Raw genomic sequence first — 15,076 nt, forward strand, 5'->3', positions numbered from 1 at the left:
GCTTATTTTGTTTCATTGATTCCACGAAAATCCAGCAGAAATATTACATAACCCAACTGGAATTAGTCTAGTTTAAAATATCCACCCTTCGGAACTCTACACGAATGGAAATTTCGATTGTGGTTTTTGATAATCGGAATTTTCATTTCGGTAATCATTTGTATAAACCTGTAGAGTACAATATTTAGAGCTAGACTAACTCCATTTTCGCTCTATTACATTTCTGCTGGTTTTCCTGTCATTTTTGCGTGGAACCAATGAAACAAAATAAGCATTAACTGGTATTGGTGGTTGCGCCAAATTGGTGTGCTCTGACGTTTTCAAGAGACTGAAGAAAGGTGCCTACACAGACGAAGGTGATTGAATGGTCCAGCAAGGATGCAGAGAGGTAAACCAGCATGTTTGACTTGTAAAACTTCCTAAAACTGATGACAAATGGTGAGATGGGCATTTTGATGGATTTTGGCCTCGATAAGAGAGCCGCCAGTGCCACCCTATGGACGAATATAACTAAACAAGGATGCAGCATGACTTTAGAGAGGCAAAGCATCACGTTTGATGTGCAAGATTTCTTTAACGCATTGTAAATTGGTCGATATCGGCAAAATTCGTGGATATCGGCATTTGTTGGTTTTTGAGGTCGCTAGAAGAGCTGCCAGACCAACCCTATGAATGAAAGCTACTGGCTATGGGTCTAGTAAGCTTTTGAGAAGTAAACTAGCACATCTGGCTAGCAAAGGTTCCCGTCAGTGAATAAAATCGGCATTTTTGACGAATTTTTGACATCCGTCGAGCTCAGCCAGATGGCAAACAATTTTGGAATTCCATGATATTTGGTGTGGTAGTAGTTGGACCCATGCCAGACCAGTTTGACCTGGGAGGGTTACTTTGGCATCGCTACTGTGTGCTTCAGTGGCATCGAAACTTTTTTCGAGTCCGAAATTTCATTTTTGCGATGCTGCGGCTGGAAATCGCTCCAGACAATGCAGCCACTGATGGTTTTAGTTTAGAGTACAGTTAATAAGAAAGGTTGAGAGTGCATATTATAGCTTTAAAAGACATTTACTTGAAGATATAGCAAAAAATCTCGTAATTTGTAAGCATATTCGCCGATTTGCACGACAAGACGTTAATGAAAAATAACACCAATCTGGCGTTTTCTAAGTGGTACCTAGCCTAGCATTTATGGGTGGTTTGGTAGTTGATTCTCGGAGGTCGAAATTTCACGTTGCGGACCCTACCATACAGTATAACTCTACTCACATCGGTATCTCTCAAACTAACTGCTCTTGGAGTGCTCTATATAAATACATACGATGAATACACATGTAAATAAATACATCTGAGTTGACTGATGGAGTTACTCTTGGAGTTACTGCTCAATTAGAGTATATTTACGATGGCTGAATGCTCAGTCATCGTAAATATACTCTAATTGAGCATTCAGTACAGATTGTAGCTACTGTTCTCATTACACTGCTTGGTATAAACAGGAGCTTATAAGAGCCTTCAAGGAGCATGATACTAGTGGTTCCAACATTTGACTAATTATATAAACCTCAGTCCATGTAGGGCATTCATCCTATATTCACTGCTACTTAGTGGTTTATTGCATCATCACCATATCTTCAAAGGAAGCCATAATGAGTCTAAGTACTTGTGTGCTATTTGTAAACTAAAAGAGACTGATCAACTCTTAACAATGAACTAAGTAGCCATATGTTTTGTAAGCTCTCTGTGCTGTACTGAGGACCAGAAACAGAGCTGTGTTGAAACAATTCTTTTAATTACCCTACCAGTATTACTGACACTCTATGGCTGCATATTAACCGCTAGCACCTGTTAACGTAACTAAGCACAGCCCAGGAAATTACTGCTCTCTTTATAAGTAGGGACCCGCCGATTATGCTCATAATTTTACCTATTATGCTATGCTGCACTGCTCAAAAATTCACCTATTATGCTTAAATTAATGCTCAATATTTACCTATTATGCTCGATTATGCTCAATGTTCATGCCTTAGTTCATATGCTTTGCTACTAGTTTAACACTGTATAGAAAAAAAGGAGTGGCTGGAGCATAAATAATAAATTCTTGCTGCATATAAGAGAAAAGATCGATATACTCTAATAAAACAGTCAGTTTGATGATTTTCCTATTAGAGTTACTGACTGCTCTATTAGAGTATATCGATCTTATTTGCAATTGTCATTTTTCCAGCAAGAATTTATACTATCGTACAAATATTTAACCTATTATGCTGGCATTATGCTCAATGCTTTTAGGTACCTATTATGCTCAAAATTATGCCAGCATAATCGGCGGGTCCCTATTTATAAGGACATGTTTCATTAACAAAAGATAGAACACAGCTATACCCTGAGTGTTACGCTCCTTCGTGCCTTCGGCGCTTATAAGCTCCTGGTATAAATCATTTTCATTTGTTAATTGTCTTCGCATTACTTTTCAAAAATTCCAATGATTCAACTTGCATTGAGCTAATTGATCATACATATCATATGCATTAGCAGTTACAATCAAAAATATAGTCTCCACATGCCATTTCAAAGTATATAATTTCAAAATTTTCCTTGATGGAGCATGCCCCCAGACTCCCTAGCTTGATATGCTTTGCACATGCAGTTGAGCATCACATGAAAGAGATAATCTCTGACTTAAATATCACATGTACATCAGATTAAAAAAGTATAGTGTGCATGACTATGACCTACGTTGCAGTCCATGGATGACTTGACAACTCAAATATCTCTGGAGTAAGTTGCATTGAATGCAATTAAACTAATCTAATAATTGAAGCACTGTAGCATTAACTAAGCTGGAGCATTACTTATCACTGGAAGAATACTAAAATTTCCTGGATCAGGAAATATGCAGTACAAGGCAGAATTTCCTATAACCAGGAAAGTCTATAGGAAATTCTTCCCTGTGCTGCATGTATCCTGATCCCAGGAAATCTTAGTATTTTGCATATTTCCTGATCCAGGAAATGTTTACTTACCAGTTCTACTCGTCTGGTCTCTTGTGTGGGCATTCTGTGGGATGCTTTGCATCTGTGGGAGCTGGTGCAATGTATTGAGAGACCCATCTGTATCAGATAAGTCCCATACAAATATTAATTATTGTGATATTCTTGTAGTGTGCTTTATTTTACATCTCTGTACCATATTAATACTACGGTTACAGACAAAAGTGTAACTGTTGCATCTTTGTCTCATCTCTGTTGGGTGTGATGCATGTGACTGGCCTAGCCCAAGCCCAAGACAACATGTGGCCATATATACCCCTTAGCTTTGTGTGCTAATAGTATTGGCAAGAATAAATAATAATTTACTGTAGGTATTGGTATGAAATTTACTTGTGTATACCATGTCCTGTGTACAATATCCTCTACTTATATAGCTACATGTGGGTCTCAAGAATGCCAAATGATGACACAGGCAGTTTTAACTCTTAGGAAGGACATTGGTGAGCTGTGAAGTCAGATGACCAACACGAAATTGCAGTAAGGGAAAGTCCATGCAGTGAGCCATTACCAATCAGTGTTATTATCACAATATTTCAACTTCATAAATATTATAGGTTTTTTTACTGTTATATTCAATTACCTGCTAATGAATTTACTCAAGATGAGAAAGAAAGCTGATGACTATTTTCTTAAGTTGTAATTTTGTCTTATATCTTTAATTCTGTTCACAGAGCAGCACATCGACACTATGACACCAACGTTTACAGCATCAACCATGAAGGTGTGAGTGAATCGCACAAACAGTTAAAAAAGAGGTGCACATAAACTACAGATAGTCAGATACCGTAATACGCAAGCTGTATCATGTTGACTGCTTATGTCCTTTCATAGTAGAATTACATGCAGGACATGGACCTAAGAGAAGAGGGACGATGAAGAATGACCCCTTACAATCCCACACTCAAGCAATCCTGTGTGTACTACTGCGTGTGTGCAAGCTTCTGTTGTTCTTTTTGAAGGGGTGAGCATTGCCAGACTGACTCAACAAAATTTAATTCTGCCATGGATTCACCTTCATTGACCCACTCGGACTTTTACACCTCTGTTCCAGGACCACAGAAATCAGGCCAGCCCAGATTCTATGCTGGGACCATTGGATTGACTCTACTAGTCTGTTGTGGCCATGCCACTTTCTCTTTAGACAACAGATGAAGTATGCTGCCATATATGGATTGACGGTGAGCAACTAGTCTACAGCCAGAGCAATGTTTTGTTATTGGGTCAGCAAAAAAAAACCAGATGTTTTACTATGTGATAGCAGTGTTGGGCCACTACTAAATATCTACCATCAAGAAAATATTGTCTAACCAAATTCATACAAACTGAAAATAATTATACTAATATACGATCTGTAGCATTTAAGTCTGTTCCATGTCCACCGAGACTGTAGCTACATGACACTGTTTGTGGCAGCATGTTACCCAAAGACTTTCTTTTCTTTCTGAGTGTAGCTAGCCGCACGATTTTTCATCCATTGCTCATTCTCTTTTCCTGACCCATCGAGGGGCCCGCAACCAAGTGTAAATCTCGTACGCTACGGTAAAAATCTAAGTGTAAATCTTAGAATGAAAACTATCCGCAATCTTCCGTAAATTTACGTAAACGCATCGCACATGATTAATGCGTCATAGTCGTAGCACGTTTTTGAAGGTGCTAGCTGTAAGTGTAAGAATGATAGAAGGTTTAGGTCGCTTTTGTAATTACACTCTCACATCCTATTCAGTTTGCGGTTGTCTATGAAATGGAGAAGAAAGATTTATGCTCGAGGAAACAAGCAGCAGCATCAAGCAAGGCATCAATTCAATGTATGAATTCAACAAGGCTATTGCCTGCTTGATCATCTGGGGGTGAAGGTGTGGGCAATCTAATCACTAAGATGTTTAGAAAATGGTGTTATCCAGCCGTTCCCTGTGGTAAGAGAGAGGAGAATTGGAGTTCCTAATGCAATCACAATAGATGTATTTTGCTGCTGTAGAAACACAGATGATGGAACCAAGATGGTATTATGCAACAAGTGTAAAGAGTGATATCATCTGAGTTGCAGTAGCAGTACAGTTAAGAAAGGAAATAAGTGGCATTGTATATAATAACTGTCAAAAGAGTTTGTAGCTTATTGTTATATTGATGTACTTTTCAGACTTCATTAATTTAGTTGCAATTAAATGTAAAATAATTAATAGAACACGTGGTATAAATTTTCACAGTACAAGGGGTAGTCATTACCCACAGTCTTTGCAACTGGGATAAAGATTTTTGATCGGTGAAATTGATCATTTGATTTCATCTGAAAAGGTGCCTTGATTGCTTTACGATTTAGCAAAGTCTTGTAAACTCTCGTGTACTGGCTAAGGTGCTTGATCATCCAATTTTAGGACCTCTTAATTGCTTGATTTAGTGTAAATTTACCTTTTGATTGCTTTTAATTACAGCAAGGATCCCAGTCGCAAATGGTTCTTTCTTACATATGAAATTATGTGATGATATAAACATGTAGCTTAAGCCTGTCAACAACAAAACTCTTGAAAATCTTGATAAATCAGCAGAGTAAGTCTTTATAAATCTGAGAAAATCTTCACAAATCTGTAAAAATCACTAGTAAATCTTAAAATCTATAAATATCTGTGAATCTCAAGATTTAAAATCTTGTACGCGAGTTTTACTCCGTTGCTGACCCCTCGCGACCCATTGACTAAAAAAATAAAAAGGACAAGCGAACAAGGGCACCTGGGTTACCCAAGAGTGGGCAAAACCAGTTCTTCCTTCCCGTTGGGCCGCTGGTAGTTCAACAAGGACGGCAGCTAACTGCTGTTACATTTGTACATACAAACTAGTACTCACTCGAAACATCAGTCACTTCTACCATCTGTGCTTCGGCTGCACCATACTGCCACTCGAGCGTCAGTCAATCAGTAGCTGAGGCTGGTTCTTTGTCACAATAATTACTTATGTGTCAAGTAACTTCTTAATCACTGTTTTGTGTTTTGTTGTGTACTGTTTAGTTTGTAGTGTACTGTAGGTATATGTATATGTATGTTTTTTTTTTTGTAGGCGGACACCTTGAACAGGCTTTGCCTTTTGTGTATGCCTTCCTTTTTGGTAAATTGATAATAATTAATTAATTAATTAATAGCGATTCGCCCCTGACGACGTTTCACACAATGCAGTCAGTCTTGACCACAATTATGTGAACAGAAGAAGGCGTTCACATATATGTGACGTCGTTCATTGGCAAGCCATACACCTGTATACGGCCTGCCATCTTGCTCCATCTCTGCATGTATTTGTCTGTATATTCTCCGTATACATCTGAAAATGATGGTTTTGTATATATCCGTATATGCTTCCAGTTGCGCTGTGCTGGTCATCATGGCAATGGCGTAGAGACCACAATCAACACTACCCTTCTGTAGTGCTACATTTATGACTTCAATCCTAATTGATTTTAATGGAGATTTGAGGTATCTTGCAATGACCTTTTGTGTTGCTAAACTAGGTCTTTGCTGCAAAGAGTCATACAACTCAACTTCACCGCTTATGCAACCTTTTGTAGAGATGATAACCCAGTGATCTATCTTGCCAAGCTGCACACGCACAATCTGTAAACAATTGTCAATATCAAATGGCTTCAAATTTTTTGAACTTTGCATCAAAATATTATGCATCTCGTGTATGTGTGGAAATTGTCTCTTTATTAATTCCTGTGCTGCTCCCATGTAAACATCACACAGTAAATGGTCAGTGCAAAGATGCAACTTATGCACTGTCGTTAAGCAATAGCTGCCATATTTCTTCCATGTTATAGCAGCAGCAGTTTCACGTCTCTCTTCAATTGTAGTAGTGGAAGTCAAGTCTATTTTGTTGTCTGATGTTATGCACATGTTTCTTTCGATACTTTACACTGCCTCCTCAGAAAGGGAATGAGTTTTGCACAGACTAATGTATGTTTGGAAGCATCACTTCCTAAAATACCCTGAGAAAACTTTTCAGCCGCTGCATTCTGATTTCAAGCAATTAAGTGACAGTGTTAAAACATACTCATTCACTGAACAATAATTAGGATAATTCAAGGAAGTGAAGCATATTAAAAATGTGTTCACAGACAATGGAGGATGCCAACTAAACCAGGAACAGACAACAGCAATGCGTTTATTAATAGCTGTGATATTCAGTGATGTCTGATTACACTGATGAGCCTTCTGTGTTTTTCCATCTTCGTAGTAAAACTGCAAAATCTTGCCAATTCTCCATTTATGCTGGGCTTTAAAGACACAAAGATCATCAATGCAGATACATTGACGTGTCAATGAGTCTGGTAAACCAGGTATTGTTTGTTTGACGTTTGTATTACTAGATTCACCTTCTTGACCTGCCATAGAGCTGCTAGTCTTCACTTGGGATACTGAGGTAGGTGAACTGCTAGTCTTCACTTGGGATACCGAGGTAGTGGGTGAACTGCTAGTCTTTACTTGAGGTACCAAACTGCTAGTCTTCACTAGGGATACTGAGGTAATGGGTGAACTGCTAGTCTTCACTTGAGGTACCAAACTGCTAGTCTTCACTTGGGATACTGAGGTAGCAGGTGAACTACTAGTCTTCACTTGGGATACTGAGGTAGTTTGCAGTTGGGGTACCAAAAAAGTTGAGGCTTGTGAAGATATAAATTTTGTTCCAAATCCACAGTCAGCTCAATATGGTTGTGTTGATCTGACCCTAAATAGGCGATCTGTGGAAACTCTTTCACACTCTTGAAACAGCCAGCCTTGAAACATTTTTTAATGTTATAGCTCGTGCGTGCGTACGGACAAGCAAACATAGGTAGGTTGGTACACACAAACACGTTTTTACAAAAACAATTCCAGTAAACCAAGTGAGCACCCACAGCCAACCTTCTGCCGGCTGTGGGTATGCGCCTGGTTTAACAAGGCACAGAGGGCACACACTTGCCACAACCCCAAAAGGCACATGCCACTACTGTAGTGTTGCACCGATATGAGGTTTTGCCGATATTCCGATAACCTATATTGGTTAATATTTTCAAGCCGATAAATGTAGCCGATCCGATGTAACACAGCATTTTGTAGCTGAAATTTGATTGTGAAGGACCAATTTAGCTTGTTTACAGTGTCAGTATTACTACAACAGCTGACAGTACACTGAAGCAGTAATAACAACATTATTGTACAGGAAAATGTAACTCAATGCATTTGTAAACATCATTTGGTGTACATGAGCATGTATTTCTAAATATGTATATGTAATAGGACAGATGGCTGTGGTATTCGGGATTAATAGTGCGAGCATTGTAAACAGGAAGGAGTAAAATAGTGCGAGGCGAAGCCGAGCACTATTTCCTTCCTTTTTACAATGCGAGAACTATTAATCCCGAATACCACAGCCATCCGTCCTATTGCAAATTAATCCGACAACCTTAGCAACTGTTACTAGGCAACAGAAATTCAAAAAATAACCACTGCAAAAGACCAATCACACTTAGCAACCATTGCCTGGCAACCGTTGCTATGGTCTCAAAATGACTTTTACCTTAGCAACCGTTACATAGCAACCGTTGCTAAGCAACCATATTGTGTCATACCTTGGGGGCATCTATCACTATGGTAACAATAGTTGTCAAATCGGACATTTACTTCTAATGTAAACACACCACACTATTTTAGCCAATCAAAGTAGTATTATAGATTTTTGTCATGGGACCTTGACAAACAAGTGTAATACTAATTCTATTGGCTAATCGCTTGACGTATTTCAATATAATACGTCAAGCTGCTATTGAGAGTATTATACAGTAACACATTCAGTTGTTGGATTAGTACATATATCTGTATCTGTTACTTTTTTCATCTTGGTGCTGATTCGATACCAATATGCAAAAAACACAGCCGATATATGGTTTTTCCGATAACCGATCCAATTATTGGTGCAACACTAGAGTTTGTTATTGTGGTGTAAAATGGTGGCCGTGCACTGCTTTGTTTGGCTTCCAGTCTTGTGACTGTGGTCAGGTAGGCAGGCTGGCTGCTGGCAAAAATCGAGTTTCGGTAATTAAAAAAAAATTAATATCTGGCCACAGGTGTGTTTTCTTGTTTTTAATGCTGTATTTGATGTTAAAGGTGATGTTTTAGACATTGCACATCACTTTGGGGGGATCCCTACTTAAATGGTACTATCGTACTGTTTAAAGGTGCAACTACAGTAAAATAGTATATTAAACTGGGAGTAGGGATGCAAGTCATAAACAAGAGATCAATGATGGTATTACAGCATAGCTCTGTGAGAAAACATACATTGGCATTGCATGTTATAATGATTTGTTGAATGCCAAAGTAGGGATTTTCCCACCAAGCTATGCTGTACAAATAATACTATTATTCATCTCTTGTTTCACTACTTTTCATCACTTGGATCCTTACTTCATTTTAAATTAACAATATACTAGTTAGTTCATTTTTTTTGTTATAGCATACAGCTATTCACGTGTACTGTTCTATTAGGGTGACTGCTGTATTAGAGTGTCTCAAGTCAGTTCTCAACTGAGGCATGGCCACTATTCCTTATTGTCACTGTGCTATTATTATAAATACAGCTAAACCAATAGGGGTGTGGTCATTGTCTTTCAGTAAATAGATTGTTAAGAGGTGTGGTCTCCACGTTTGATTGTTAACCAAGATCATTAATGGGCATGGTCTCAAACCTATTGTGAAGTTACAGGCATCTCCAGTATCTTTTACAGTTGTGTAAGTGCTTTAAATATTTTTGTGGCATCTAAATATGCTGCTCAAGGAAAGTGTTAATATAGAAAATTAACACGGAGATGTGGCTTCATAGCATGAAGATGACGACCAGCCGGATTGATGATAGACAGGAGTTTTTTTAAATTAAATGCTATCCCACTAGGGACCTGTGAGAAGGCTAATTCTATATCTGGCCATTGTTAAGTGTTTTCTTGTTTTAAATGCTGTATTTGATGTTCCATAAAAGGTGATTTTTGTAGTGTAAGATGTTTCTAGGGTGATCTTTACTTTAAAGGCAAAATTTTAGGTGGTGCACATCATTTTAAGGGATCCCTATCTGTTTGATATGTGTAAAACAATGTATGCTGTATGAAAACTATGTCTGTTTGTTTCGTTATGTTCTACACAATAGAGCCATCCCCCACCCAAGAAGTTTCACAACAACCTCTACAATCACCTCCTCCAATCCCTATTAGTTTTTCCATAAACGAAAATATTCAAACAGCATTTACTAGGCTTTCAGCAGCAGTAACTACAGCCATTACAAATGCTAATTTCTCTACTTTACAAAGAGCAGCTTTTGAAACAGCACGATCTCCACATATGGCTCTTAAATCTCACGACATTATTCCCATTCTGAAGGGAGCTCAATCGTTTGATAATCTCTGCACTTCATTAGCTGATAGTCCTTACTGGAACTTCTTAGACACTAGAATCTTGGAGGCAATGGCAGCTGCTTCTATGATACCTGCTGCACAAGATTCTATTGAAAACTTCAAGAAAACATTTTTTTGGCATGACCTTAAGTGAGGCAGCTCCTTATTTTCCAGTGCGTGTACGTCCTAAGGCATTTGATAAGGTGTTACATCGTTATCTCTTACATAAGCTGCAGCATTATGGAATACGTCATGAGATCTTAGAATGGACTTCATCCTTTTTGAGCAGCCGCACTCAATATGTTACTTGTAATGGTTCTCAATCATCACCCATCGATGTTATTAGTGGAGTGCCCCAGGGCACTGTCCTCGGACCCTTGTTATTCTTAGTTTACATTAATGACTTACCTGATTGTGTATCATCTTCTTGTGGCTTGTTTGCTGATGATTGTCTGCTCTATAGACCGATACATACTACAGATGATAGTCGTTTCTTACAGGAGGATTTGTTACGAATTGAAGAGTGGGCTAATAAATGGATGATGACATTTAACACAGATAAATGTGAAGTATTACAAGTTACTTTAAGTAATCCAAAACCCACAAGCTATTTCCTGTACAATAATCAACTAAGAATGGTTAGTCATGCAAAATACCTTGGTGTGATATTGGACTCTAAGATGAACTTTAACAAACATATTACCACTATTTGCAGAAAAGCTAATAGTGTATTGGCGCTTCTTAAGCGTAATCTGTATCATTGTAATTCTCAAATACGAAGCCAAGCCTATTTCTTGTATGTGAGACCAATACTAGAATACGCATCAATAGTTTGGGCACCATATACTAAGACTAACATTGAGAAGCTTGAAAGTGTTCAGCGACGTGCTGCCAGATTTGTGGTGTCTGATTATGATTTTTCAAGTAGTGTTACCAGTATCTTGAATGAGCTTAAATGGTGTAGCTTGGAGGTTAGAAGACAAGTAAGTAGACTGATGATGTTTTATAAGATATTGCAAGGTTCTGTCGCACTAGAACTACCCTATGAGATATCTCTCATCGACACTGTTACTAGAGGGCACAATAGAAGATATCAAACATCCTTTTCAAGAATTGATATACACAAATTCAGTTTCTTCCCAGCTACTGTCAGATTGTGGAATAGTTCACCTGACTCAGTTGTTAATTTGGATTCCCTTGAAGCATTCCGTAGATCTGCTACTGATTTCTTAAACAATTTATAATTTATAATTCTTTTTATACTTAATTAACTACTTAACTTAACTACATACTATATTGCACGTATACTCTTTCAGAGTCCTGTAATTATTATAATAATAATAAGCCAGATCACACAATAATGAGAGAAGTTCTTGACAAAGATCCAAATCAAATGACAATAGAGGAGTTTAGCATAAGCGGAAATATTTTAATTGGTCTGTTAATTGCTGTTGCGCAACCACTGGATGCTGTGGTTAGCCATAAAAATGTACAGAAACCATTGGGAAACGGATGACCACGGACACTAAAACCTTTGTTATCCGGAAACAAAAGGAGATACGCTAGTCTTGTAAACAGCTCCTGAAACTACATTGATTTCTACGCGTTTTGGTGGTTGTCTGCTCGTCATAGGGTATGTGGTTAGTTAGTTACAAGCTTCTGAAGTTGAAAACGCCTGGCGAAAAAGTGTTCTGATTTCGAGGAAAGCAAGCAGATGCTTGTTTCTATGTTTTCATTGAAGAACAACACAAGAACAAGCATTAGGATCACCTGGATAGTGTTTACAAGCGCGCTGAACTTCATGTTTACTTGTCGGCCCGTCTGGTCGATTGTAGCGTTCATAATCCATGGAATTAATGAAATTATCTATTACCAAGCTTTGCCAATCAGTTCTGAGTGGTTTTCCAGTAGAAACTCAGAAGTATCAGCCTTGGAAAGCGTTGTATTGTAAAATCTTTAACTTTACGGCTCCATAACTCGATAACCCTTTATCCTATTAACAGCAAGCAACCACGAAACGAAAGGGAAATCAACGTAGTTCCTATCTATGTACAGAAAATTGGAACATACCGTATACTTTGTAAGCAACGGAGGTTTTATTGTCGGTTATCATCGTTTTCCCAATGGCTTCAATACATTTTTATGGGCATCCAGAGCATCCAGTGGTTACGCAATATGCAATTAACGCTAATTGCATTCCTAGACGCTTATACTAAACTCCCCTATTGGAGACTTACACAGACATAGATTCTTTATTGAGATGGAAGTAACTAAGAAACCAGATTCATGTACGATTTCCTGGATTGTAATTGGGTCGGTAATAATTGAGTGGCAAATTCACGTTGATCTTGTATATCAAGTTTATTCTGCCTTAGAGAGCAAACTATCTCAGCTTGCACTGCAGTCAGTCACTCACTTATCCATCCCTGAAGTAGTACGATGGGCAGAGCTGCCTATCCTTTGGCGTGGACAAGAAGTTACACACATTGGACCATTTGAGGACTTTACAAAGCAACTATTGCACCCCTTGCCTGAAGGACTAGAATGGACTACACTGAGTACTGACAACATAGACGAAATCATGGAATTGTATGACAGTACCTATGATGGAGTTGTCTACAAAAATGCCATTCAGTGGAACTTTAGTCATCCTAACTATAAGAGTGAGTTTGTGTTTGGTGTCAGAGAGTCTTCCAGTAAGAAACTAGTGTGGGCTCTCTGGTGTATACCATATCACATAAGTATCAAAGGCCAATCACTACCAGTAGTGGAACTACAACAAGCAATACACTATGGTGCACCTTATAAACAGGATGAATTGTTCAATGTGGTTACCAGAGAAGCTATGAGACGTGTTAACAAGTTTGGAATATCACAATCGGTATTAATTTTATCAACCCAAATCATTAGACCCACAATTACCCTTACTATTTGGATGTATAATTTCTTACGTTCATCACATCCTCTTCCATATAACTCCCCCAGAACAGCTGGTTTGAGGAAAATGATGTTGAAAGATGTTCCTAGTGCAATGGCTCTGTTTAACCAGGAAGTGTCTCATTTTGAGATTGGACATGTATTCCAAACTGAGAAAGAGTTTAATCATTACTTCCTTTGTCCATCAATTCCAGGATATATAATTACGTACGTTGTTGAGGACCCAGTTAATGGAAATATTACTGACATGTTTGGATTTAGGTTTCCTTCATTCAATAACGTGAATGACAAGATGGGTAAATGTGCAACAGTTTCTGTTATAGTAAATACCAAGACTCCAACAAGACAACTCATTACTGACTTACTAGTGTGTGCAAAGCAAGAAAAAGTTGATGTACTCAGTACTCAACAGTATGGACTTGCTAGGTGCAATTTTGAGAACTTGTTAGTACATTATTATCAAAGTACGCACTGGCACATTTTTAACTACAGTTACCCTGAAGTGGATGAGGAAAGTTGCTGTGTGTTTTGTTCTATTTTTGTAATTGGAATAAATAAAAGTATTTTTGAACCTGGTTTTGTCACTAAAACAAAAGTAATGAATCAGCAATTTAAAGAGATGGCTAAGGATCGGAGGAAAGGTGAGACATAGTAAGTGTATTTAGTGACATTAAGAATTCCTAGTATTTGTATGGCGTGCAGCATGCTAGTGAAAAAAGCAATTTAAACTTTATCTGGGATGAAAGAATGGGGATGAGGCAGGCGTGTTATTAAGAAGTGAGGTTTACAATTAATTCTCCAAACTGAGCATTGTGTAACTTGGCAAGGCAGTGGCTATTAATGATTCTTGTCCTGTCCAAATGAAGGCAGTATACTGTTAAGTAAATTGTAAATGTGAAAATTTTTCTATTGCATGTAATTTAGTAATAAACTTTCTCAAGTTCTGATTATAATTGTTTATGTTGCATTTTATTTAGCATCAACTGGCTATTCAGACAGATCTGTGCATGTACCTCAATCAGATGCAGAGCCAACAATATCACTAACAGATGGTAAGATAATATTATTATACTTATTAAATTATTTTTGCATTTCTTAAAGTACCAGAAATGGCTGATCTAATCAAGATTGTAATTCCAAAGATTCAAGCAGAATGGGAAGATGTTGCTTTTGTTTTACATTATAAAGTTTAAACTGCAGGCTATAAAAACAAAACACAATGGTGATCCAAAAAGATGTTGTCGAGAACTATTGATAGATTGGTTAACAACAAAATAATGGTGCAGGTCCAAAGATTTGGTTAACACTGCTAGACAAAATTAGACAACTTGGAGAACTTGAAAAGGTTTCAAGTGACATTTTAAAGGAGCTGCACCTTGCTACTTAAGATACATCTATGTATCTATAAATGCATATTTCAAACCTTACCCACATGCACTTAGACGGCACGCACAAACACAATTGTATGTATACACCAGATTGCTTAGATATATTATTCCCCCATTCATTTCTTGAGTTCATATTATAGGGATGGATCCTGGCTATTTTAAAAAAAAGGAAGTTCTACTCTGGAACATGGTAATTGTAGCTTCAGTCTAGCTACATGGTTAATAATCTCAATGTTTCACTGTTAAAACTAACCATTAGGAATGTAACTAAGTTATAAAACTGCTGTTGTTACTGGAAT

General features: G+C 37.8%; 1 protein-coding gene across 3 annotated transcripts; it reads left to right on the top strand.

The window, feature by feature from the left end:
• The first annotated feature begins 11,854 nt into the window (after positions 1 to 11,854).
• LOC136266163 (glycylpeptide N-tetradecanoyltransferase 2-like) lies at positions 11,855 to 14,890 on the top strand. 3 transcript variants are annotated; one of them, XM_066061154.1, is made up of 4 exons: positions 11,855 to 13,596; positions 13,651 to 14,030; positions 14,367 to 14,441; positions 14,491 to 14,890. In XM_066061154.1, the coding sequence occupies exons 1-4, from the start codon at positions 12,713 to 12,715 to the stop codon at positions 14,580 to 14,582; spliced, it is 1,431 nt and encodes a 476-aa protein (XP_065917226.1). In that variant the 5' UTR covers positions 11,855 to 12,712; the 3' UTR covers positions 14,583 to 14,890. The 3 variants fall into 3 exon arrangements, with proteins under 3 accessions (XP_065917226.1, XP_065917227.1, XP_065917225.1); XM_066061155.1 differs by having other exon boundaries at positions 11,855 to 14,040; XM_066061153.1 differs by having other exon boundaries at positions 11,855 to 14,030.
• Positions 14,891 to 15,076: the final 186 nt, after the last annotated feature.

This window comes from Dysidea avara, chromosome 9 (genome assembly GCF_963678975.1).
Source record: "Dysidea avara chromosome 9, odDysAvar1.4, whole genome shotgun sequence".
NCBI classification, from domain to species: Eukaryota; Metazoa; Porifera; class Demospongiae; order Dictyoceratida; family Dysideidae; genus Dysidea; species Dysidea avara.